The sequence below is a fragment of the Agelaius tricolor genome, unplaced genomic scaffold, assembly GCF_023055355.1.
Source record: "Agelaius tricolor isolate 1412-34295 unplaced genomic scaffold, bAgeTri1.0.p SCAF_35, whole genome shotgun sequence".
Lineage (NCBI taxonomy): Eukaryota > Metazoa > Chordata > Aves > Passeriformes > Icteridae > Agelaius > Agelaius tricolor.
Window position 1 is genome coordinate 2,278,988 of NW_027269295.1, and position 26,612 is coordinate 2,305,599.

General features: G+C 37.4%; 1 protein-coding gene across 1 annotated transcript; it reads right to left on the reverse strand.

The window, feature by feature from the left end:
- On the reverse strand, positions 1–25,147 carry GLP2R (glucagon like peptide 2 receptor). Its single transcript, XM_071452786.1, has 13 exons — positions 24,904–25,147; positions 18,552–18,645; positions 17,872–17,976; positions 16,718–16,839; positions 13,975–14,081; positions 13,238–13,394; positions 12,137–12,296; positions 11,946–12,006; positions 9,878–9,947; positions 9,285–9,373; positions 8,069–8,207; positions 1,860–1,901; positions 1–309 (listed from the first exon to the last, which is right to left on the reverse strand). The coding sequence occupies exons 1-13, from the start codon at positions 25,000–25,002 to the stop codon at positions 1–3; spliced, it is 1,554 nt and encodes a 517-aa protein (XP_071308887.1). The 5' UTR covers positions 25,003–25,147.
- Between the last annotated feature and the right edge of the window lie 1,465 nt (positions 25,148–26,612).

Below are 26,612 nucleotides of genomic sequence, written 5' to 3' on the forward strand. Positions count from 1 at the left end.
CTAAATCTCACTCTCCTCAAAGACTTCCTCGGTGGTCTCTGCAGTGGTGACCTCTCCCTCGCTGCTGTCAGACATGCTCATCTGGGGAGGGCCTGCCTTGGCCCCTGGGCTCTGCCTCTGCTGCAGCTGCAGCTCCCAGGGCCTGCTCGCCTCCAGGCAGCAGCGGTGCCTGCTGCTGAGGTGCTGCTTTTGCCTTTTCTGGGAACATTTCCTGAGGTATTTGATGTTTTCCCCTAGAAAGCAGAGCTTGCAGCCAAAGGGATCTGCCAGCAGGAAACGGGACCACTGCTTCTGCAGCTCTGCTTTCACCTGAGGAGAGGAGAAAATAATCATGTAATGGTATGTGAGCACCTGCTGCTCACTGACACAAATCCCAGGTGGAAAATGAGAGGAGCTGTGAAGTGCTGAGCTTCCTGCCCCTTTGGGGATTTGTAGGAGTGAATGGGGGGGTGGGATGGTCAGGATGGATGGGGACCAGAGATCCCTGAAGCCAGGGCTTGGAATTTGTGGTTTATTGCAAAGGGCCAAGTGCAGGGGCCCTGCTGGAGCTGCCAGCACAGCTTGGACACAGAAAGAGAAGAGAGAGGTAAAGAGAGAGAAGGCAAGAGCGTGGTAAAGGGGATGAGAGAGCAAGGTTCCTGTTCCAATACAATAAATCTTCTTCTGTATTGAATATTCTAATTCTCACTGACCAATCTAGTACAAGATACAAACCCTGTAGCATTTACATACAGCCTAAAAGAATCATTACATTACCATACTGTGTTACCCTAAAAAACCCTAAAAACTACTCTTTGGGCCCCTTCTGCTAAGCCTAAAAACTACTCTTTGGAAACCCTAAAAACTACTCTCTGCAGTAGTTTTAAACCCCTAAAAACTCCTCTTTGGGCCCCTTCTGCCAAGCCTAAAAACTACTCTTTGGAAACCCTAAAAACTCCTCTTTGGAGTAGTTTTAAACCCTAGAAACTCCTCTTTGGGCCCCTTCTGCCAAGCTGTAGGGTCTGCTCTGACCCTTGGGGCTGTCTGCAAGCAGAGGGTGTTGTTCCATCAAAAGGGGATCACCTTCAGCTGGCCACACCATTGTTTTCCAGTTGTTCAGTAACTGAGGGATCTCAAAGCTTGCTTTCATTTCAATCTCACTTGTAGTTTCCATATTCTCCAAATCTTTTGCCAGGCAATCATATTTGTGAGGCTTTCCTGTTTCATCTTCCCCTGCAGGGTTTGGGTGCACCTGGTGCTCGTAGGGTGGGAACAGATTTGTTTGCTAAATCAATCTGAAGAGCCCAACCTCTTCACCCTGACTCAGGAAAGTTTTTCCTCTGCAAATCTGATGTGTGTGAGTAGTGGCAGTCTGCACCTGGGCCAAATGTCAGGGAGAGCAGACAGATTCAGTGTAGAAAACATTTAAAATGAACTGAGATAACATCATTTTCCAGGGTAGCTTGCAGCAAGTCAGGCTGAGAGCTGGGGTTGTTCAGCCTGGAAAAGAGAAGGCTCTGGGGAGATCTTAGAGTCCCTCCCAGTGCCTAAAGAGGACATACAAAAAAGCTGAGAGACATTTTTACACATGCAAATAGTGATAGGACAGGGAGGGGCATGGTTTTAAACAACAAGACAGAATATTTTGCATTTGAGTCCAAAGCTGTGGTAGTTCTTGCTGTTCTCTTCACTCAAAACAATTTTACCAGCTCAAAAGAATGCACAAATGCTCTCAATAAGCAGAGCTGGTCAGTGTGTTCATCCTTCTTGGTGTCATTAATACATTTTACATTAATACCTTTTACTAAAATGTACTAAAATGAACGAAAAGCATTTTACTAAAAGGAGCTAAAAGCTTCTCTCACAGCATTGAGTCTTACCTCTCCATTAGCAAAGCAATAGAGAACTGCTACCAAAAAACCCTGTAAGAGAAAAGGAGTGAGAGGAAAAAGTCAGTGTGCAGGAAGTACCTGAAGCTCTAATTTAAAGGTGACATTAGTGTTAAAACCATAAATATAAACAGTGCTCCTTAATGTTCAAGAAGGAAACTGGTTGCCTGCATTTATTTATTTATTATTAATTAATTAAGTACCCAGTCACTTGTTTTTGGGCAGTTCCTTGGCAAGTGCAGGGCACATTTTGTGCAGATGCTGAAGAATATAAATTTCTTATATATTTTTATATATAAATATAGATTTAAATATATAGATTTATTTTTATATATTTAAATATGTATATATAACTATTATATATTTTATAAATATATATTTATATATGTATATATTTATGTGTATAAAAATATAAAAATATTTATCGTGATATATAAATTATATATATAATTTATATATAACAATAAATAAAATATATAAATAATTAAATTTTTATATATTGTTACATATATATATTTATTTTATATATATATATATATATATATATATATATATATATATATATATATAATATTTACAGATTATAGACCCCAGTTTTATCTTCATTTTGCTACCACATAATGTTGGGGTTTTTTCCAAACTATTGTGTTATACTGTGACTGCTGCTATTTGCAAATGTGGTAAAATAAAAAATAAATGCAGCTTGGTTTCTCATATTATCTACATGCTTGTTTGGGTTTGTGAATGATTCTACTGAGATCTCATTTGGGCTCTTTTTACAAATTATTTCTATATTAAATGATTAGTGTTAGTTCAAAGTCCAGCTACACTGACTGTTATGGCCATTTGGAATTGCTGTTTTTCCTTTGAAACTGATTCAGATAAACACCTTAAAAAATCCTACAGACACAACTTGTTTTCAACCAAAATCCCAAAATTATAATTTCCATTTGCCTCTTTCTGTCTGGGTTTGGTCTCAGACCAAAGCAGCTTACAGGCTGCATCTCAGCCCCACAGAGATGCAGATTCATTCCCCCTGCTTCAGGAACTGCCCTTTTTTGGTTGTCTAAAGGCATCTGAGACACAAGTTCTGATTAAGAGAATAAATACTCTGAGTCCCACGGCAATATTTATATCACAGCTACAAAGGTGCAACTCAGCTGACAGCATTTGATGGTTCCCACACTCATTTTTCCAGAAATATTTCTGCTTTGCTCAGACAAAAGTTTTAAAAAAAAATCCACATACACAGAATCTTCAACATTTTTCATCGTACCTAAAATTAACCAAGAGCCTTCTGAGCCTGCTGTTAATTTCCCAGCAGTCCTGAATAATTTGGAGTCATTAATTCCTTCAGCATATGTGCAGTTTATCTGCCACACCACTGGAATTGGGGACAGGAGAAACAGCAAACAAAATGGCTTTCTCCATGTATTTTATTTGTCATTTTTCATGCTTCACCTGGGTTAATGTAGGAAGATATAGTTAATTAGAGTTAATAATAGGTGATATTAATAGGTGTTAATTATAGCTGATATTACTTAATAGTTGATATTAATGATAATAGATTATAGAGTTAATAATAGGTGATTATAGAGTTAATAATCGGTGATATTAACAGGTGTTATTAATAGGTGTTAATAATCAATATTAGTTAATGGGTGATATTAATAAGTGATTATAGAGTTAAAAATGGGTGTTAATAATAGGTGATATTAATGATAATAGGTGATTATAGAGTTGATAGGCGATATTAATAGATGATGATATTTATGTGACATATCTATCACATAAATATATAATGTCTTCTCATCTAATATTTTGAATATTTAAATATATTATATTAAATACAAATTTACAAGCTTAAAAAGCCACTTTTTATGCAGAGCTTCTCCTGCTCCTTGAAGCAGTTCTCTTTTTTGGGGGGTAGAAAGTTCCTGACTCTGCTGGGTGGTTTGGGGGATTTCTGTTATGGGTACAAACTGTAAATTTGGCCTCACCAGAAGCAGAAAGAGGATTTAAATTGCACTCCTGAGCCTGGTGATGGGCACTGGGAGAAAGGCAGAGGCTCAGCTGCCTGCGAGGCTCCCTGGGCTGGTTTCAGTTTGGAAATCCTCTGGGAATCTCCTTCCCTGCTGCTGCAGGGCCAGAGCAGGAGTGACAAGCGCTGCAAAACCCCCCCAGAAGGTGGAAAACTTCACTGATTATTTATATTTGACGCTCACTTCATTAAATACTGTTTTCTTTAATGCTTACTCATGTTTCTGCCAGTGAATCGATCTTCACACTTAGAAAGCTCCCCGGTGTGTTGTGACTTGTCAAACACACGTTTTCAGAATTCTCCCAGTGTGAGTGAGAATGGACAATCAGAAATTCAGAATAAATGAATGCTCCTTAGCAGAAACACCAACAGGACAGGACAGATGCACACCTAAGCTTCAAAGTTCCTCAAAGCTCTTCTAATGACGGTTGGAATGTGAGAAATTACTCATCAAATAACTGGGTTCTCTCCACCAGAAACCAGTGGTTTTTCCTGAGGGAAACAATTTCCATGCACAAGGGAGCCAAGATGTTTAGATTTCCCCATTTCCTAAGGCAAATCAGCATCCTACCTACAACAGAACTCCTATTTAGAATTTAATTTCGTGCTCCTTGAAAATGTTTGAGTTAAACCTTCAGCTGAGATCCCGGGGATAATTGTTTTTCTTTAACAAAACAGTTTAACTGCCTTTTTAAACTACTGAGAAGATTTACAGACTAAACAAATGTAATTGGGTACAGTTTATGTGCTTTTTGGCTAATCCCTTCATAAATAATGCTGCAGCTAAAAAAGAGAATCTGCAATAAACATTGGCTGAGATCTCTGGGTATTTTTTAATGGAGCTTTGCTTCTAAAGCATGACATGCTGCCAAGCTCATGCATGTTTCTCTAAAAGGAATGAAGTTTGTGTTCTTTAGCAAGGATGAGTAAGCTGGTTTATATATCAGATTTCTTTGGACAAGCCAGTAAATAAAATCTTCACTTAAAATGATTCTGCACTTTTAAAATAACATCTAGGCACTGCAACCTCTCCAAGTAAGGATATTTCTAACCAAGGAACTTATACTCCAACATTAAGGTCCCTTCCAACCCAAATAATCCTGGGATTTTGTGAACACCATGTCAGCAGGCTCCTCGGGGTTGTGGCTCTCCAGGAATTTTCTGCTGTCACTGGGACATTTTTCCCCTCAAGCTGCGGTGTAAATTTTAAATTATAGCCTCAATAACAGCGCCAAAACACTGATGCACACATGCACCAGAGCACAGGTGCATTTATGCAAAGGGAAAAACCCAGGATTGTGATAAATTGTGGGGAAAGGGCAGCAAAAGAAGGCTCAGGTGGCCTCAGGCTGCAGAAGAGCTGTGAATGCTGGGGAGCAGCCACTGGAGCCAGAGAAGTTCCTGGGCTTTGCAGCAAATGAAGATCTGGAAATTGCTGTCCTGGCAGGGCAGGGAGATGTGGGTGCAGGACAGCTTTAGCAGGTTCATTAGCAGTCTCTCAAAAATTCAACATTCAGCAGGGCTGCAGCACTGCAGACAGGCAGGCAGAGATGTCTGTGCCAGTGCCCCGTGCTTGGCAAACGGGAGCAGACAGTTCCAGGGAGCACAGGCTGGGCATGAGTGACTATAGTAGAGGAATTGTATTAGAATATCTGTATAGAGGTTTTGCCCCAGAAGTCCTGGTTGCCCTCGATGGGCTGCAGCTGTGATGTCCTTAAATGGGCTGCAGCTGTAACCGATGAAGATGACTGGGATAAAAGGGGTGGGTAAGCCAGTCAGGGAGAGCCTTGGAGGAGCCCTGATTTGAGAGAGAACAGTGTGCAGAAGAAGGAGTCTGTGCAGCGAAGATCTGCAGCCATGAGAATACATCAGAGAGGTATGGACTTTGGAAATCTAATAACAACAATATGGGACTCTAGAAATAATAGAAGAACAACAAGTGGTGACCCCGACGTGATAGTTAGCAGAACCTAAGACAGCCGAGAGCTGTGGCGGCCAAGAGCTGCGACGGAACAGCCAAGAGCTGCGGTGGTTGCTAGCAGAAGATAAGACAGCCGAGAGCTGTGGCGGCCAAGAGCTGTGACAACATAGCCTTTGGGTCAAGGAGCTGTGAAAGAGTATGGCCTTTGAGTAAGGAGCTATGTGGGTGTTGTGCATGACCTGTGAGTCATGAGAAATGTATGTATTGTAATTTAACATCTGTATAACTGTTAACTTAAGTAAAAGCAAAGGGGGAAATATAGTAGAGGAATTGTATTAGAATATCTGTATAGAGGTTTTGCCCCAGAGGTCCCGGTTGCCCTCGATGGGCTGCAGCTGTAACCGATGAAGATGACTGGGATAAAAGGGGTGGGTAAGCCAGTCGGGGAGAGCCTTGGAGGAGCCCTGACCTGAGAGAGAACAGCGTGCAGAAGAAGGAGTCTGTGCAGCGAAGATCTGCAGCCATGAGAATACCTCAGAGAGGTATGGACTTTGGAAATCTAATAACAACAATATGGGACTCTAGAAATAATAGAAGAACAACAAGTGACCACCTGAGAATCACCCTGAGCTCCAGAGCAGCTCACCCTGGCCTCTGGGCTCCTTGGAACTCGGTTTGGTTGGAATGTGGCTCCCTCACCCCAGTGCTGCAGCTGAGATCCACAGCTGCCCTCCCTCCCTCGCCTCAGCTTTTGCTGCTCAAGCCAAACCATGGAAATTATAATTTTGGGATTTTGGTTGAAAACAAGTTGTAGCTGTAGGATTTTTTAAGGTGTTTATCTGAATCAGTTTCAAAGGAAAAACAGCAATTCCAAATGGCCATAACACTCAGTATAGCTGGACTTGGAACTAACACTAATCATTTAATATAGAAATAATTTGTAAAAAGAGCCCAAATGAGATCTCAGTAGAATCATTCATAAACCCAAACAAGCATGTAGATAATATGAGAAACCAAGCTGCATTTTTTTTTTTTTATTTTACCACATTTGCAAATAGCAGCAGTCACAGTATAACACAATAGTTTGGAAAAAACCCCAACATTATGTGGTAGCAAAATGAAGATAAAGGCAGGGGTGTCATGGACATATTTTATGAAAAATCCTTTTGCCAGCATCTTTTCTCCTGAGAAGCTGAGAGTCCTCAGAAATGAAATGTAAGCAATGATTTTCTGCTGCTGTGGAATGCAACAGGTGCATCTGGCATTGGTCTCATGTGGTTGTTTTTAATTAATGGCCAATCACAGCCCAGCTGGCTCAGACTTTCTGGTCAGTCACAAGATTTTATCATCATTCCATTCCTTTCAAGCCTTCTGACGAAATCTTTTCTTCTATTCTTTTAGTATAGTTTTAATATATCATTTACTTTTAATATAATCTATATCATAAAATAATAAATCAGCCTTCTGAAACATGGAGACAAGATCCTCATCTCTTCCCTCATCCTGGGACCCCTGTGAACACCTAAATAAATGTATAATTGATATTAAATTAACATATTTAATTAATTAATATTTATTTTAGCATTGATATTAATTAATTAACAACTAAATAAATGTATAATTGATATTAAACACTTGCAAAACCTGCCACAGGGGGACTGAAGAGGAGCCAAGTGCCTGAACACTGTAAAACACTCCTGACTGGGTGGGTGAGAAACCTCTTCTCCACCTGCAGATGCTGCTCCATTTTTCTGTTCCATCATCTGAGGGCTCTGACAAATTTTCTCCTAAAACTGACTGGAAATGGATGCAGGTGTACAGCACTTCTGTGAGAGTGCATCTGGCAGTGTTCACTTCGCAGGAAAGGTGAACAAACCTTGAGGAAAATGGAGCCCAAGCCTTGGGTGACATTCTCATGGCTATGATTTTGGCTGGGAGTGTTTTAAATGAACCATTTTAATCCTATTTTAGGGGTCTGTGATGAGCTGTTGCCTGTTATCAGAGGACACCTTTTTTTTCTTAAATGTCAAACTCCTTTTTTTGGTGTTTGGGACTATCATACTTATTTATGAATGTTTTATCTTGTTACTGCAACAGTGTATTTAGAGATATTGTAGGTTGGGATTTAATATTATATCAGATTTCACTGTAACTGTGGTGAGCAGCAAATGCACATGGATCTATGAACCCTAAAAACAATATTTGCACAACACAAAAACCAAAATTTTCAGAACTTACATGAAATGAGCTCATTGTCAGCTGAATGAAAAGTCTTATATGTCTTGAAAGTCCTTCCACCTGTTCATCAGTGATGAAGGTAAACACAAATTCATGGATCCCCAACAATGGAATCAGCACTAGCGTAGATCTTGCCAATCTTTTTAAAAAGAAAATGTTTGATTACTGTTTATTTTTTAACATCCTTGCTGACAGAAATCAAAAGCTCAAAGACAAAGAAATTATTCCAAAAACATGCCCTCAATATTCTGACTTTGGAATGGTAGCAGCAGTTTTGTGATTTTGAGAATAATGTGTGCATAAATCTGTGGAAAGTCTAGTTAAAAGGCTTGTGTAAATGAAATGTTTTCCACGGCACATCCTGGCCAGAAATAAAGTAATTCCAATTCTCTATCAGGCTACAAACATAGTGCTAGAGGGTTTTTAGTTTTCTTCCCAAATTTTGGTGACAAAGGGAAAGATCTGTCATAGCAGCAGAGCCACAGGTGTGAGAGGAGATACCTGAGGGCAGAGATCTCAGAAAGAAAGAAAGAAAAAAGAAAAGCTTTTGTGAAAATGCCCCCAAAACTCAGCACAGGTGCTGAGCTGCCTTTGCTCCCAGATATGGAAATGTCTGTGGAGCCTATTCAGAATATTCAGAATATCTATTCAGAATATTCAGAATATCTATTCAGAATATAGCTGTTTCCCATACTCTGAATATCTGTTAAGTTTTTGATGTGACAAAATGTTTAAAAAGGGGCCAGGACTTTGGAGGAATGGACCCTCTGTTAGCAAAGTGACCAAATTATTCTTTGTCTACTTAAAAAAACAAAAAGCCCAAAAGTTTCTCTCCTCAATTTAGTAAAAAGACACCTCATAACACCTTTAAAACTTCACCTCAGACCAAGAGCTACCCAACTGAACAGAGGCCAAAAAGTCCCACCTAAATAATTCACTAGGAAAAGAAGAGAACAATAGAAATAGAGTGTTTGTAGAATGTTTTAACAAAAACAAAAATCTCCTACCTCTAGCTCAGTTTTTCTCTAAAAAATCTTTGTTATTTTGCCCTTTATTAAAGCTTTTCTGTTTCCAACACTACCTCAAAAACCACCCTACTAATTTTATACCATTCACAGTAGCTAAGCTCTCTCAAGTGCAATAAATTCAATAAGAGCTCATCAGGCCTAACTCAAGGAAAAAAACTATCAGGACTTCTGGGTCATTTGTTACTTACCTGTATTTGTAGTCATGGAAGGTCATTTGCTGAGCTTTCAGTTTGGAAATCAGCATTCTGAGAATTTTTAAGAAGATGACAAAGTTAACCTTGAAGAAAAACACATTTGGTTTATTTAGAGCAAATGCTAGTACACTCATCAGTTAACAACTAAAATGTATAATTGATATTAAACACTTGCAAAACCTGCCAACAAATAACTGGAATGCAGCTGGGATGATCTTGGAATACAATCAGGTTATTGTAACATACTAAATATGCAAAATTGAGTAACTTGGTGTTGCCTTATTCAGCCTGGCATATAATTCAATACATGATCTTCCTCTGCAAAATCACATTCCATGTTCTTAACACAGAACCCTGCCTCCTCATTTTTGGAACAAAAGTTTATCCCTTCTGTCACTTTATGTGGAAATTGAAATATTGTGAAATTATTGAAATATGAAATATGAATTATTGAAACATGAAATATTATTTTGATATTTCTATGGTAGGAAACTGTGCCTTATTTGTTCCAAAATTTTGAAGGACAAAAATGGCACTAATTACAAAGACCAAGGAGGGAAAAATAATACAGGTTATATAATTCTTACTGCAATGGAAAACAACATTGGTCCTCGGATGATCCACCAGATCCCCATGTGTTCATTTGTTCCCCAGCACCTGGAGAATAATTTAAAGTATAATTATTTTCATAGGAAATAAAAAAAAAAAAAAAAGAGTTAGAATGCTCACATAATTGTCTATTTCAAAAGGAACTTGGTGAAGTTCAACATTTTCAGGTGGCCCCTGAAAAGAAATGGAATAAAACTAGGAAGAGTTTCACCAGCAGCTCTGAAGATCTTGCAGCATCAATGTTGATAAAGGTTTCCCTGGACCATAAACTTCAGAACCATCTGGCAAACTCAGTCTTTGACTCCACAAAACATGACACCAAACCCTCACCAAATCCTACTCAAATTATCAATCTGAAACTGGAGACTGGAAATGAATGAACTGGGAACTGTGACTGTGCTTCTTCATCTGCTAAAAAATGTGCACACAGTTTCCTTGCAGCTGTCTCTTTTTCTCCTGCTTTACCCCTCTGATTTGTCCTATTTCTTCTTGCTAATTAGCCTGAGGTTCTGTAGGATCTTGGCTTGTCATTTAGAATTTATCTGGCTCTGTAAGACCATAATTATGGCCTGGATGTTGCTTATTATCCATGTTGGCGTTGCAAATAAAATTCTCCAGAAACCACAAAAAATAAGAGGAGAGCAAAAGATTCCATACATAAAGCACAAATGTGAAGAATGTGTATTTTATCATTGGCTTTTTGCAAATATTAAAATGAGTATTATATGTGTTATGTTAGAAAGTGATGCTGTAATAATTTTCTTAAGTAGTGTGTTAAATATAGTTTTAGGTTATAACCTGAAGAGCTGTGAGGATCCAGAGGAAGAAGCTGACACTGACCAGACAGAATCCTGTGTTTAAATGGAATTCATGCATCATGGATGAGGTGTATGAATATGCAACAGGCTGCTGGTTTTAAGGGTTAATCCTCTGTTAATGTGTGTCCTTTTTCAGGCTTATTTTGCCCAGAAAGAGGAACCCAGACTGTCCCTATCTCTTTGTTTCTATTGTCTCATATTGTCCTAAACCCAAATTGTCCATATTTTTATTACTCTAATTATATTACTCTTTTTATAACCATTTTATTACTATTAAACTTCTAAAATTCCAAAAAACAAGTGATTGGCTTTTTTCACCACAAAGTTTATGGGCTGTCACCAACAGCATCACCCAGAGCAGGAACTGGTGCTTGCTGGCCCATGTTTCTGTCCCTGATGCCCTCACTAGATATCACTACCAGGTTTGGTCATGAGCCTCCATGAAAAATGACTTTTTTTCTTTAAAAAGTGGCAGTGAATATGAAATAAGCTCAAAGTGTAGATGGTGGGTTTCCTTTGTAGTGTAGATTTCCTTTTCCAAGGAAAGCACTGGCCTCCTCTCCTTGCTGACAGGTCAGTAAGGCTACAAGGTGTGAGCTGTTTTGCTTAAGTGGCTGTTTCTAAACATTACAATTAATTAATTTGCTCTTCCCATTCGTTTAAAAGAAATTTCTTACAATCAGGATTTCATCTTGATTACCCCAACTTTCATCAACAAAATCCCAGCATCCAAAGCTCAGCTTACAAACACCTCAACAGCTGATGCTGTAGGGCAAACTCCCAAAACTGGAACTGTTGTGACCACTAGAAGCACACATTTATTATCAGCTATGAATTAAAACATTGCCTATGGACTGAGGTAAAATATCCAATTTCCTCATTTATATATATTGCCTCATATATATATATATTATATAAATATCCATTTCCTCCTATTATATATTATATATATAATAGGACGAAATGGATGAACACTTCAGGAACAGTGAAAGTTCATTCTACTCCTTGCTAAATGCATAAGAAATATCTGAAAATTCCCAGAAGTTTTATTATTATTATTTTTTTAAAGTTTTTTTTTAATGTAAAAGTGCTAAAGGGAACCTTGAAAGTGTAACAAATACCCATAGGTGCTGGATAATCTGATAATTTGCTGGTCAGTTTTTGTGTCAAGCACAGCCAAGCAAACAGAAAGTCAGGATTCCAAAGAACATTTTCTTGAATAACTTACCCAGTGTTCTCCAGTTTGGATCTGCTTATTCCCCATGGGCCCACAAACAGGATTGGAACAACTGAAAAGAAAAGAAGAATCAATTCCAGCCAAGCTTGTAGAAGTAGATTTTTTTCATTTCCTTCACAAAATATCCTCCACTGACTCAGCAAAGCAAAAGGAAAGCAGAGCTGGGGCAGTTCTGGACTCACCCCATCCTATCACAATGTAAGTCTGCAGCAGCCTTCTCTCAGAGAGCACCACAGTTATCAACAGCGTGTGCAGATAAATTCCTTCCACCAGCAGCCAGAAGTAATTTGCCCCAACAAAGTAATGCATGAAAAACTGGGCAGTCCTGCAGATGATTACAATCTGTAGGAAGGAGAAACCAGGAGTAAATGTAGATGTCAAGATCTGCATGTGAGAGTTTTTACCCGTGAGCTGTTAAAATAAAAGTTATCTACAATTATCTTGCAGATAATTTTCCTTGTTGACGTGCGTAAGCTCTATTCCTACAAAAACATACAGAAATAATAAATATTTATCATCTTTATTATCATAATATAATAATTATAAATATATAATGAATTATAATTATATAGTATATTATAAATATTATTATAATTATAATAATTATAATTATTGTTATACATAACAATAATAGTATTATTTATTATTATAATGACTATTATAACATTTATAAGTCTATATTCAATTTATTTAATATATAAAAACTATATCATTTATATAGCTAATATATAATTATTAGAAATATAATATATAATTATTCATATTATATATCATTATTCATATTATATATTATATCTATTATATAGTTATATAATACATAATGTATATAATATATAGATATAATAATATACATAATACATATAATACTATTATAATATATATTATATATTATAATAATGTGTATTATAATAGATATAATACATATTATATATATAATATATATCTATGTCTATATATTATATAGATATATCTATATAATTTATAGACATAGATATATATATAATTTGTTCCAAATAAACAGAGACCTCTTCCTAAAGGCTACAAGGTGTGAGATGCTTTGCTTAAGTGGCTGTTTCTAAATATTACCATTAATTAATTTGTACTTCCTATTAATTTAAAATAAATCTCTGTAAGGATTTCATGTTGATTACCCCAACTTTTATCATCAAAACTTCAGCTTACAAACACCTCAACACTTGATGGTGTAGGGAAAATTCCAAAACTGGAACTGTTGTGACCACTAGAAGCACACATTTATTATCAGCTATGAATTAACACATTACCTCTGGACTGAGGTATAAAATCCATCCACTTTCATCATTTGGTCTTTTGGAGTAAATATTGTAATACACAGAGTCTTTAATAAGAACTGCTGCAGCACGCAAGATAAAGGATGCAAATAAATTCATATGGATGTAGTTTCTTGTGCAGTGAAGTTTTCTGGGGGAGAAAAAAATAATGTATGAATCCTCCAGAATATGTGTAATTTGCAGAAAGAAAATTTTTAAAAACCAACAAAACCCCAGCAAAACAACTGTTTTATTCACATTGTTGCCATCCATGCATTCTGCTTAGAAATTGCATTTGTATTGCTCCTTGGAAAAATACAAATTATTTCCATGGGACCAGCAGAATGGTTTGGGTTGGAAGGAATCTAAAAGCCCATCTCATTCCATCCCTCCTGCCATGGGCAAGGACACCAGGATACTCCAAGGCCTTAAAATCTTCCAGGAATGGGGCAGTTTGTCTGGGTGACCTCACAGGAAAGAATTTCTGCCTAACACCTAATTTAAATCTACCATCTTCAGCTTAAAGCCATTCCCTCTTGTCCTATCACTCCATGCCCTTTTCCAAAGCTCATCCCCAGTTGTTTGGTTTTTTTTTGTAGCCCCTTCAGGTACTGGAACACTGGAAACTAAATGATAATTTCATTCATAACTAAATGATAACTTCAATTTCATAAGAAGAATATGAGTACAGGGCTCTGTACATTTAAAATGCATGTGAATTTTTTACTCACCTGAGTAAAGAAAGTATAAGCAGAGCTAATACCAGTGAGATGAGAGAAAAGTAATATCCTATTGTGTATAACAGCTGTAGGGTGGTGAGCAGTTTGTGTTCTTCCTCCTGGGAACAAAGAAGAGAAATGTGTGATGTAGGCAGGGGGACAGGGCAGGAACCCAGCTCAGGAACTTTGGGGTCACATTTTTGAACAAAGGGAGATGCAGGCTTCTCTTTTGGATGTGCTGGGTGGGTTTTCGTGTAAAAAACAGCTACAGTCTGGGAATTTATTGCTGCTGGATCACATTCCTACTTTGTCCTATATAACTATAAAAATATAGATTGACAAAGACAATATTCATTCAAGGAGCCAGGGCAGGATTCTGATCCCTGCTCAGGTTACTAATTGTTGTGGTTACTAATTGTTTTTGTGATGTGAGGGTTTTTGGGATGAGGTGAGAGATGAGAATTGACTCCAAGTTCTCAGAAGGCTGATATTATATTATATTATATTATATTAATTATATTAATTATATTATATTATATTATATTATATTGCTATACTAAAACTATACTAAAGAAAGAGAAAGGAGACATCAGAAGGCTGGACAAGAATGAATAATAAAATCTCATGACAGACTCAGAGAGTCCGACACAGCTGGACTGGGATTGGTCATTAATTAAAAACAATTCACATGGAACCAATCAAAGATGCACCTGCTGGTGAGCAACCTCTAAACCACATTCTAAGCAATCAGATAATTCTTGTTTCCATTTCTTTTCTGAGGTTTCTCAGCTTCTCAGGAGAAAAGTCCTGGGGAGGGGATTTTTCAGAAAACAGGACAATAACACCCTCTGCACTGCCTTTTGAAATCAGTGTGGGACAAAGATGCTTGCACCCTGAGTTTCTTTTCAAATCCTAAGGCTCTCCCAGACTATTCCCAGATTTCTCGTGCCCAAACACCATTTGTAGCCCAAATCAGAGATAACTGAGCCTGTGTGAGGTCTGGACACAGCCACTGCCCAGCTGGGCCTGCACAATGCTGGCAGCCAGCCCTGCCTGGAGCTGTTGAAACAGGCTGACTTCTGTCCTGAGTTCAAAGGAAAAATTAATAATTATTCAATCAGAGCTCTCCTGAATGTCTTTGAATGACAGATGAGACCTCAGAGAAGGAAGGGAACTACCCACACTCTCATGGATTATCATAAACATCCTGAGGTGGAAGGTACCCACAAAGATTGTTGAAGTCCAGCTCTTGGCCCTGCAGAAATTTCCATTCAATTTGCCTAATTTAACATTTATTTTTCCTTTTTTTTTTCCATTTTAGCTGCTTATGTCTGCCTCTCAGCTCTTCAAACTTCCAGCCCAAGGAGAGCATCTCCCATGAGATACAGGATATGTGGCTTTCATAATCCACATTTGGCCCACAGAGCTTTTCTTGGAACCTGTGTCATTTCCTCGCTGATTTTGCTATTTTTCTTGTCCTACTACTCAGCAGCAGGACTTTAGCACTCTCTTCCTGCCAGCAGTTTTCTCTAATAATTCCAATTATTAGAGGAATAAAACCAAATCACTCTTGAAGGGGGTGAAAGGGCCCAGGGAAAGCAGTGTGGGTGCAGGAGATTCCCAGCTGCTGGTCACTCTGCTCCATGGAAACGTTCCAGCAGGTAAAAACCTTGTGAAAATCTCAAGTAATCATCTTGGCTGTTTCAATTCTGCCACACCAAAGCACACGAACCCAAGCTGATTCCTCTGATGTGTGAAGATGCTGGTTCTGGGTGATTTCCAACAGCTTGGGGGGTTTCAGTTAAATAAAACAAACAAATTGCCCATATTATTCAATTAAATAAAACAAAACAAATTGAATTTAAAAATTATTCAATTAAATAAAATAACACAAGCCCACATTTAGTGTTGGTAGGAAAGCTGGTTAAAGCTTTCAAAGAAATTGTCTGCTGTCACACAAGATGAAATAATATCAAATAAGCTGTCCAGAATAGTCAAGAAACCTTGGAAAACACTCAGAATTAATTAATGTTTATTACATTTGCACAAATAAACTGAAAGTTTGGAAATTCATGTATTTACCATATAAAGAGCTTAGTAAAAATGTAGTAATACACAGAGCTACTAAACTAATAATGTTTCATAACAAATCAGTAAAGCAGTGTTACTTGATAAGGTAAGAAACAGCACTCAGTCAGTATTAAAAATTAAAAATCAGTGGTGATAGTGCTTACCTAAGAGACCTAATTCTGAATTCTGTGGTAAAAGCAGTTTGGCTGATAAAGCCCAGCCCTGGCCTGGTGCAATATGAGAAGCACAGGAAGGAGGGCATTGGCTGAGGGGGAATCCTGCAGCCTCTGCCCAGTTAACTTTGAAATAACCAATTAACAGCTCATTAAACGCTGAAAGGCTCGGGAGGGAAGCTGAGCTGTCTGGCTTTCACAGACCAGTGTCATTTGGGGAGATGCTGGGATGGTACTTCCTTGACAATTTGCAGTGGTTTTCTGTTTTGTTAGGAGAAAATCAGCACATGTGAACTCCGGAGTCTGAACAGAAAATGTGGCATCTAAAGCAGGAATCCCCTTCTTTAATATTTGCTTTTCTGCTTCTTATAAATAAAATAACAGCTTTCCATCTGGTAGTTTAAATGAAATCTGAAGATGCTTTGCAGGTATTAAATGGAAATGTTTTGTCAGTTACTCAAGAAAGGACTAAGAAGATTAAAGTTTTCAGCTGTAATATAAAACATACTTACATTTTTTTGGAAATGATTTTTCTCAGAACATTCTGAACTATCCCGCCAAATGTCTGTGGAATTTTCCTTTGTTTGCCAAATCCCTTCATCCAAGCAGACTCTGTATACATGTCCTACACTTCCTGAAAGTAAACAGAGTTTTAGTTTGAAAGGTCAAAATAGAGATTTCATTTTTCATACATGTTTGAAAGATTTCTACCTCCACAATTGACTCTACACCACCCATACTCAAAAAAAAGAATTAAACCCACTTTTCTTTTGTCTTTGTCAATATATATTTTTTTATAGTAACATAGGACAAAGTAGGAATGTAGTCAAGCAGAATTAAATTCCCAGAATGTACCTGTTTTTTACAAGAAAATCCACACAGCACATCCAAAAGAGAAGCCTACAGACTTCTCCCTTTATTCATTTTTCCTCATTAAGCTCATGAATGGGTAATTCATTGAGCAGGTTTGTGCAGTCAAAACTGCACAAGGATTTGATCAGGGAATGATCTTTCTCTGTAATATCTGATGTTGCTGATATTTCATTTCTGTGCACCTTCAGCAGGGGGGCTGAACTGATGAACTTTTCTTGGTTTTAATTGAATTTTCCCAATTAAACTAATTAGGAATTTGCCCACAGCATCAGAGGAATGGTGTGGGGACCCTGGCTGGTGTTTGTTTGATGTTGTCCTCAACAGTTCCTACCTGTTTATTTCTGATCAGACCTGAGCTTTTTCAATCATTTTCGAGTTGAAATTGTTTAAGGGTGATAGCAAACCAGAATATCTTGTTTTGCTTAGCTCAGAACTCAGAAAATTGCTTTGGGAGCACAGTTTGTTGTGATGGAGCAGGAGCTCTGCATGAATGCTAGACACTGGAAAAAACCTTAAACCATCCAAGAAATGTGATCAGAAATCTTCCTTTTGTAGGAATTCAGATGAGAAAAAAGAAAAAGAGTCCCCATTCCATGGAGGCAAGATGCTTTTGTTTATTATGAAGAGCTGGGTTTGTCCTAAATGGTTGGCAGAAGCAGTTTGGGAGATTAGATAGGAACTTCATGCTTATTAGCATAAAAAAGTCTATTATTATTTATATTGAATATATTATTATCTAATATATATATATTAGATAATATAAAAATATATTTTAGTACCACTTTCACATTACCATTTTCCAGCCATGGCAAATATGAAGGACAAGGAACAGAGACATTTCCTGGGGGTGAGTAGGGCCAGCAAACAAATTGATCAAATGTCCCATTGCAATGTACTCCTGGGGAGAGAAGCAAATAAAAGTTTTACAAAAAGTTGTGCAGACAAGGGTCAGTCATGGAAACCACTCTGAACTGCTCCAGAATAATGAGGTATTGCAGATAAATGTTGTGTATGAGATAAGTTTATTGCTTAAAATAAGGAGGGTGTGCAGATTCCTCCTTAGGGACAGCTCCAAACTCTGCCCTGTGACAGGGACAGAACCCATGGAATGGCTGGGGAGGGTTGGGTTGGACATAGGGAAATCCAGGAATTTGTTCTTATCCCAGAGGGTGCTGGGTACTGCCCAGGCTCCCCAGGAATGCCAGGAATGCCAGGGTGGGGTTTTTGGGGGTCTGGGCAGGGACAGGAGCTGCACTGGGTGATCCCTGGGGCTCCTTCCAGCTCAGGGTGCTCTGTGATTCTGTGATTTTATGATAGTGTGACCACAGAGAAAGGAAAATAAACAAGGACTTCAGGCTAAGATTTGTGTCAGGTGAATTGTTCTACACTTAGAACTTAGGAACAGACATACAGCAAGACAATATTTGCATATTCATCAATCTTAATAAACATCTTCATTGTTTAATTCCTTACCACTATCTACAGATGATTCCTGCAGCATTTTCAAGCATTCCTGTTTGTATTTGTTCCATCCAGTCGTGGTTTTTTCCAGCAGAGAACCTTTGGCCTGGGAATGAAAATACTGTACAGGAGAAAAATCAGTTAGAACCTTTTAGTCCTTAAATGACAGATTGCTTTCCATTACAAGAAATTCTGGTCTGAAATGAGAGAAAGGAGAAATGAGGAGAGGAGGAAAAAATTATAGTTAAAAACGTCTAAAGGAATGAGGAGAGAAAGAGGAGAGGTGAAAAAGAAATGAGGGGAGTGGAGGAAAAAATGGTAGGTAAAAAAGACTAAAGGGCTTTTTGGTTTTAGAATATATTTAAAGACAATCAAGCACACCTGGTTGAACAATAGAGCAAAAAAAAAAAAAGTTGAATAAAGCAGTAATGAATAAACAATGCTATTTAGCTACTAACACCTTTCCTCTGGTGCATTCTGTTCTGCCCAGCATTTCACAGACCACTTCTTTTACCAGCAGCTGCAACTGTGCCATAGACATCTTTCTATTCTTCTTTTCCACTTTTTTTTAAAAAGAAACACTTCTGTAAAATTTAGTTTTAGTTGCCATTTGCACCATGTTGCCCTTTTTGCTCAACAGGGCACTGTTTTGCTTTCCCCTTGTGTCCATAGGTGAGAAGAGTGTTTGCCCCCTAGAATTCTCACACAATAAAATGACAGACACCTCCTCATCTGACTGCAGAGGTCTCTAAGAGCTGATAATTGCTGTTTAGGAAAGCAATGGCTAAAACCAGAAGAATTAAATGCAAAAACGCTTGGTGATTTGGGTGAAGAAATGCCTTTTTGGGAGCAAAGCAGTTCAGGAAGGATAATGGGAGATGCTGTTCACAGCTCAGTGTTAGCATGGGGATCTGATCATTATTCATCCATAGAAAAGGACACATCCTCTGTGCAATAAAACCCCCTGGCCTCCTCACCAGGGCTTTCAGAGGCCAGAGCAGTCAAAGATTACTGCTACTACAAGTCACCAGAAATGAAAAATTCATTATTGGTTGAAAATGTTGCCGATTCTAATGAGGAAATTTTGGAGAGCAAACAAAATATAAGTATTCTAAAGAATCTTTTTCCTAAAAGATGCCTTTCAGTTCTCCAGGAAAAATTCAATTTCATTTTGTCTGGACTGCACCCTTTCTTTGAAACTGCCTTTAACACATGCCTGGTTGTCCTGATGTTGTCTGAGATACATAACCAGAACAATATATGGCTGTGCACTTCACCTTTGTTCCTTAAACCTATGGTTAGTTTTTATATTAATGAAGAAAATCATCTTTATTTACTTTCAAAACAAGAACAGGGTTCTGGTGTCTAGCTCTTGGGCAGGATCACTATTTCATGCATGTTTTTACTGTGTAAATGTTGTCTGCTCAGTACTCTGCTTTTAGTCTCTCATCTCATTTCCAGACACCCACTTGAAGCTTGAGGGCGCAGAAAAACTAAAATCATTCTTCCGTGGATGGCCTTGCAAGATAAGGAGAGAATATTTACAGCAGCCATGAGAAAGGAATGCATGTTTCCAAAATAAATTAAAAATAAAAAAGCATCTTGACATTTCCCTCCTGCAGGCCCCCAAATCCTGGGAGCCAGGGGAGATTCCTCAGACACTGGTGGGTCAGTGAACCCCATCTGGAGAGGCAGAGCCTTGGGGATGACACATTTGGGACAGGACTGCTGGGCTGGAGGAAGAACACTCCAGTTTCTGATAAACAGATGTGTTAAACAGCCAAGGGAATGCAGAGGAAACCTCGCCGTGGCTACCTGGCAGCTCATTGGGTTCCATTCCTGGAGAGGAGGAATGTTCCTGGAAGTGAGGAACAGTGACACACAGCCATGGGAATGTTCCTGAGCTGAGGAACCCAGTGATGCACAGCCATGGGAATGTTCTGGAAGTGAGGAACAGTTTTGCACAGCCATGGGGAAGTTCTGGAAGTGAGGAACCCAGTGATGCACAGCCATGGGAATGTTCCTGAGCTGAGGAACAGTGACATACAGCCATGGGAATGTTCCTGGAAGTGAGGAACAGTGATGCACAGCCATGGGAATGTTCCTGAGCTGAGGAACCCAGTGATGCACAGCCATGGGAATGTTCCTGAGCTGAGGAACAGTGATGCACAGCCATGGGGAATGTTCTGGAAGTGAGGAACAGAGATACACAGCCATGGGGAAATTCTGGAAGTGAGGAACTCAGTGACACACAGCCATGGGAATGTTCTGGAAGTGAGGAACCCAGTGATGCACAGCCAGGGGAATGTTCCTGAGCTGAGGAACAGTGATGCACAGCCATGGGAATGTTCTGGAAGTGAGGAACAGTGACACACAGCCATGGGAATGTTCCTGAGCTGAGGAACAGTTTTGCACAGCCATGGGAATGTTCTGGAAGTGAGGAACAGTGATGCACAGCCATGGGAATGTTCTGGAAGTGAGGAACAGTGATGCACAGCCATGGGGAAGTTCTGGAAGTGAGGAACCCAGTGATGCACAACCATGGGGAAGTTCACCCAACAAGAGTGAGGAGTAGGTTAGGTCTAAATGACAGTTCCACATCATTTCCTGGTGGAATTGTCCATTTCTTGAAATCTGCAGGTTTTAATATCCAATATCTGGTCACAGCCAATATCTGGTCACTATTGGTGTAAATATTTGTGAGATAAATTAGTTTTGGTCACACAGCCAATACCTCGTCACTATTGATATGAATACTTGTAAGATAAATTTGTTTTGGTCACACAGCCAATACCTAATCACGATTGATGTAAATATTTGTGAGATAAATTCGTTTTGGTGGTCACATAGCCAATGCCTGGTCACTCTTCATATAAATACTTGTGAGATAAATTTGTTTTGGTCATACAGTGACCAAATATGTGTATATAATAGTGACCTGGTCACTACTGATGTAAATACTTGTGAGATGAATTTGTTTTGGTCACATAGCCAATACCTGGTCACTCTTCATATAAATACTTGTGAGATAAATTTGTCTTGGTCACATAGCCAATACCTGGTCACAATTGGTGTAAATTTCTGTGAGGTAAATTTGTTTTGGTCACATAGCCAATACTGGTCACTCTTCATATAAATACTTGTGAGATAAATTTGTTTTGGTCATACAGTGACCAAATATATGTATATAATAGTGACCTGGTCACTATTGATGTAAATATTTGTGAGATAAATCAGTTTTGGTCACATAGCCAATACCTGGTCACTATTGGTGTAAATTTCTGTGAGGTAAATTTGTTTTGGTCACATAGCCAATACTGGTCACTCCTCATATAAATACTTGTGAGATAAATTTGTTTTGGTCATGTAGTGACCAAATATATATTTATATATATAATAATGACCTGGTCACTATTGGTGTAAATATTTATGAGATAAATTAGTTTTGGTCACACAGCCAATGCCTAAATACGATTGATGTAAATATTTGTGAGATAAATTCGTTTTGGGGGTCACATAGCCAATACTGGTCACTCTTCATATAAATACTTGTGAGATAAATTTGTTTTGGTCATACAGTGACCAAATATGTGTATATAATAGTGACCTGGTCACTACTGATGTAAATACTTGTGAGATAAATTTGTTTTGGTCATACAGTGACCAAATATGTGTATATAATAGTGACCTGGTCACTATTGATGTAAATATTTGTGAGATGAATTTGTTTTGGTCACACAGCCTTTGCCTGCGTTCTGACAGACCCCACTATTGTATTTGTGGAGTGCCCTTGTGGCAGGGAGGAGTGATGAATCTGACTCCATGTTCTCAGAGGATAATTTATTATTTTGTGATACTATATTATATTAAAGAATACTGTACTAAACTATACTAAAGAATACAGAAAGAATAATTACTGAATGCTAAAAAGATAATAATGAAAAACTTGTGACTCTTTCCAGAGTCCTGACACAGCTTGGCCCCGATTGGCCAATGAGTGAAAACAACTCCCAGCAGAATCCAATGGAACAATCACCTGTGGGTAAACAATCTCCAAACACATTCCAAAGCAGCAAAACACAGGAGCAGCAAATGAGATAAGAATTATTTTCCTTTTTCTCTGAGGCTTCTCAGCTTCCCAGGAGGAAAATCCTGGCTGAAGAGATTTTTCAGAAAATGTGAATGCCACACCCAACAAATACCTCAAATACCACAGCAAAGGTTGTGGTTACAAATCCCAGGGAAGTTCTGTGATGATCCAGGTTTTGGGCTAGGTACAGTGCAGAAATACAAACTTCCAGGGACATTTCCCATGATCTCAACCAGTGGAAACCAGCAGCCTTTGATCTCTGGTGCATTTCAGTTGCCATTTGGCCCCTGCTTTTAAACAGGGAAAATTAAACACCCATGTCCAAGACAGAAGCTCAGAAAGCCCATGGTGTTTTGCCCTACACTGGACATCATTTCAGGTGGTCTGAAGTGTTTTTGGCAAAAAAGGAACTGCCCCAGCCTGACAGCCTGGCCCCTGCTTGCTCTGAAGTTCACCCGTGAGGAAATTTAATCAAAATTCCCTGGAAATCTCTGGCCATTTATTGAGATTGCACCAAGAAGACCCCACTCTATGGACATTTGTTGGATGCAGAAGAAAATGCTGCCTGGAGTTTTCATTTAGGAAATGGATTATATCTGGTTGCAGACTGGTTTAAGTTTTTCATAACTGACCATAGTGCAGTCAGAATTTCACCCTTTTAATGTTTCATACTAAGCTGGCAGTGAAATGAAATGTTTCTGTTTATTCAGGCTATGCTCTTATGGACAGAAAAAAGCCCCTTCAATTCAGGCATAAACTAAAAATAAAAGCTGAAAAATATTTATTCATTCTTTCAGCCCTGATCCAGGTTAAGTCTGATGGATATTTTTCCTATCTATAGAGGTTTTTGCTCGAAAATACAGATATAGTGTATTTAGGTATTTGATATAGTGTATTTCCATATTTATGAAAATACAGATATAGTGTATTTATATATTTTCACAGATTTATGGCTATTATTCTTTTAAATGTTTCTTTCTTATGAAATAAAAATATAATGAAATACAGCACATATTTCTTTAAACAAATTGCAAGAACCACTATGACAAATTAATTCACTGTGATTAGTCTAGCAAAGTTTTGATTTCACAAAAGAATTTGGGATATTTTCTGTCAGCATTGATGGAACTAATGCTTTGGCTGAGGTGTCTCACAAATCTGAGTTGTTTCAGTCCTATAAACAGAAGCTCTGTGCAGAGAAGTTCTAGATTTTAATTATATAAAATATTAGGAGTATTTTCTTTAAAAATATATATATTTGTCTCCTGGTAATTTTTTCTTTATAAAAATTTTAGAAACACAGATATGGGCTTGACTGCACAAACAGCTGCAAACCCACTTTCTTAGAAACCCAAGAAAATGGAGATTAAGTGGATAGAAATATCTTTTTGCTTTCAGTTTATTGTCTTGACGCTCATACACTTTATAGAAATGAACCCTAAATATATCTGTGAATTTTATTCAGTTAAATTGAAATTTACCAAATATCAGTCATTGTTTTTAAAAATATTCAAATCAAGATTGATATTAATAAATAAATAAGAATTACTAAAAATTTACATGAAAATTTCCTTGAAGTGAATTTCACTGAGATATTTTCTCATTAAGTAGCTAAACCCTTCCTATTTATAAGGTAAGTAAGAAGTCTTTAGAATTTTGTAAAGATTTAGGGGAGAAATAAAAATAAATATGAAAATAAAAAATAAAAATAAAAATAAAAATAAAAATGTTTAGCGGATCTATACAAGAAATAAAGGCAGAAATCTCATACAGATTAATTTGCTTTCTGCATGAGGGTGAGATGCAGAACAAAACCAGCCCAATTTCACAAATTGGAGATTCAATGCTCACAAGTCAGTGCCAAAAACAAATCAAGGCAGGGTTTAGGAAACAGAGAAAAACCATTAGAAAATAAACCTGATTCATAACAGTATTTTTATCTGGTAGGAAAACGGAAAAACAAATATAATTCAATGCTGATCAATAATGGTATGAAAAATGATTGTGCAAATGGTTGTAAACATAATTTATTCACTGCATGAATGAGGATTAATAGAATAAAATGGTAATAAATGCCCTGGTCAGAGAGAGTTCTGATATAAAACTCTACAGCTTTGCAGCCATTATTTCTCATGGCTAATCAGCAATACAAATAAATTGTTATGTCAGAAGGATCTTTGCTACAAAGATGCTTTTTTGTTTGTGGCACTTAAAATGCTACGTGCTAGGAACTCCCTTTGCCAGTGTCCATTATTAAATATTGAATTAGCTTACCTGTTTCACAAGGAACAACACCATGAGGGAGCTGGCAGAGGTTGGAGCTATCCTGGACCAGAGTCCCATGCTGGAATAGAGAGCAAGAAGTGTCACCATGCCCTTTGGGATAAAGTTGTCCCCAATTTGCTGCTATTTCACTCTAAAGTTCAATTATATTAATTAAAAAAAGAAAAAAAAAAGAAGTAAAAGTGTCTTCTTTTATGAATGCCACTGTTCCATGAATGCTCTTTCCAATAAGTGAGGAAGTCTCCTGAAGTGTTTCGCTTTGCTGGACTCCAACTCTGCTTTGGTGTTTCTGATTAAAGGCAGAGAGAGCTCAGTCTAAACTTCACAAACTCTGCTTACTGCAGCTTCCCCATTAGCCAATAAGGAGGCAGAAAACTATTAAAACATTAAAGGGCTGATCCTGTCCCTTGAATCACCACAGGAATTTTGCCAGTGATTTTTCCAGAATGCAATCCAGCTCCACAAAAACACATATATATATTTCTACATGCATACATACATACATACATATTTATATATCTATATTCATTTTATATGTGTATTGATTTTATATTTATATTTACATTTAATATTTATGTACCATATTTATTTTCGATTTATATTTATATCTATATCTATATTTATATATTTTACATGTATATTTATACATATGTCTATATATGTATATATTTATCCATATAGATTTATACACATATATATTTTTTCATATATATATTTATACATATATATATTTATACACATATATATTTATACAAATATACCTATATTTATTTTATATTTATATTTATATTTATATTTATATTTATATTTATATTTATATTTATATTTATATTTATATCTATATCTATATCTATATTTATATTTCTGTTGACATTTAATATTTATATACTCTACTTATATTTATATATTTTTACATATATATTTATACATATCTCTATATATGTATATATTTATACATATATATTTATATACATATATATTTATGCAGATATATATATTCACACACCCCTCATGAAACCAATAAATGGTTGATGATTTAAGTGTCATTTATTGATTTAATGAAATCAATAAATGGCACTTTAAAACACAGGAAAAACTTTGTGTAGGAAGTTTGTTGTTGTCTGTCAGAAAACAGCTCACTAAAAGTTGGTTTTATGCTTTTTGATCATATTTTGTCAAATGTGCACAGCCAGTGCAGGATCAGGGAGAATCTAAGTGTGAAAAAAAAAAAATTATGCTCCCAGCAGTGAATTTTTACTACAATTTTTGTGATGTTCAGGTGGATCGTGGCTGCCTTGGTGTTACCTGCTCATATTCTGTTCACACACCTCTCAACTTTATTCAGCAAAAAACACTACATATAACACCTAGCTTGAAGGAAGGTCCAGCAAACCTATTTGCTCCTTGTTTTTTTCACATTTAGACAGATCCAACCAATAAATTTCTCCTATTTCTCCAATTAAACAGAGCCATTCTTGCATCAAAAATTGATTTGAAAGTTGTGGTACCAGCATTGCTAGGGAATGAGCAAAAACTGTCTCTGTGAAACATCTCAGACTGCAGGTGTCACCCAGAAGGCATCAATGGTTTCACAGGTCTCAAAATATATTTAATTACAGCCATATGCAGATTAGTCACAGGAACAGAAACAGAGAGATCAGGGTTTAATCCTTAGAAGGATTTCCCTCCCTCCCTCCCTT

Excerpts from the sequence above, each read along its gene's own strand:
- GLP2R (XM_071452786.1), bottom strand. The coding sequence starts at position 25,002 with ATGGTGACACTTCTTGCTCTCTATTCCAGCATGGGACTCTGGTCCAGG. Across the intron at positions 12,297-13,237 it reads TTTTATACCTCAGTCCAGAG|ATTGTAATCATCTGCAGGAC; the intron begins GTAATGTGTTAA and ends TCCTTCCTACAG. Across the intron at positions 12,007-12,136 it reads TTACATTGTGATAGGATGGG|TTGTTCCAATCCTGTTTGTG; the intron begins GTGAGTCCAGAA and ends TTTTCTTTTCAG.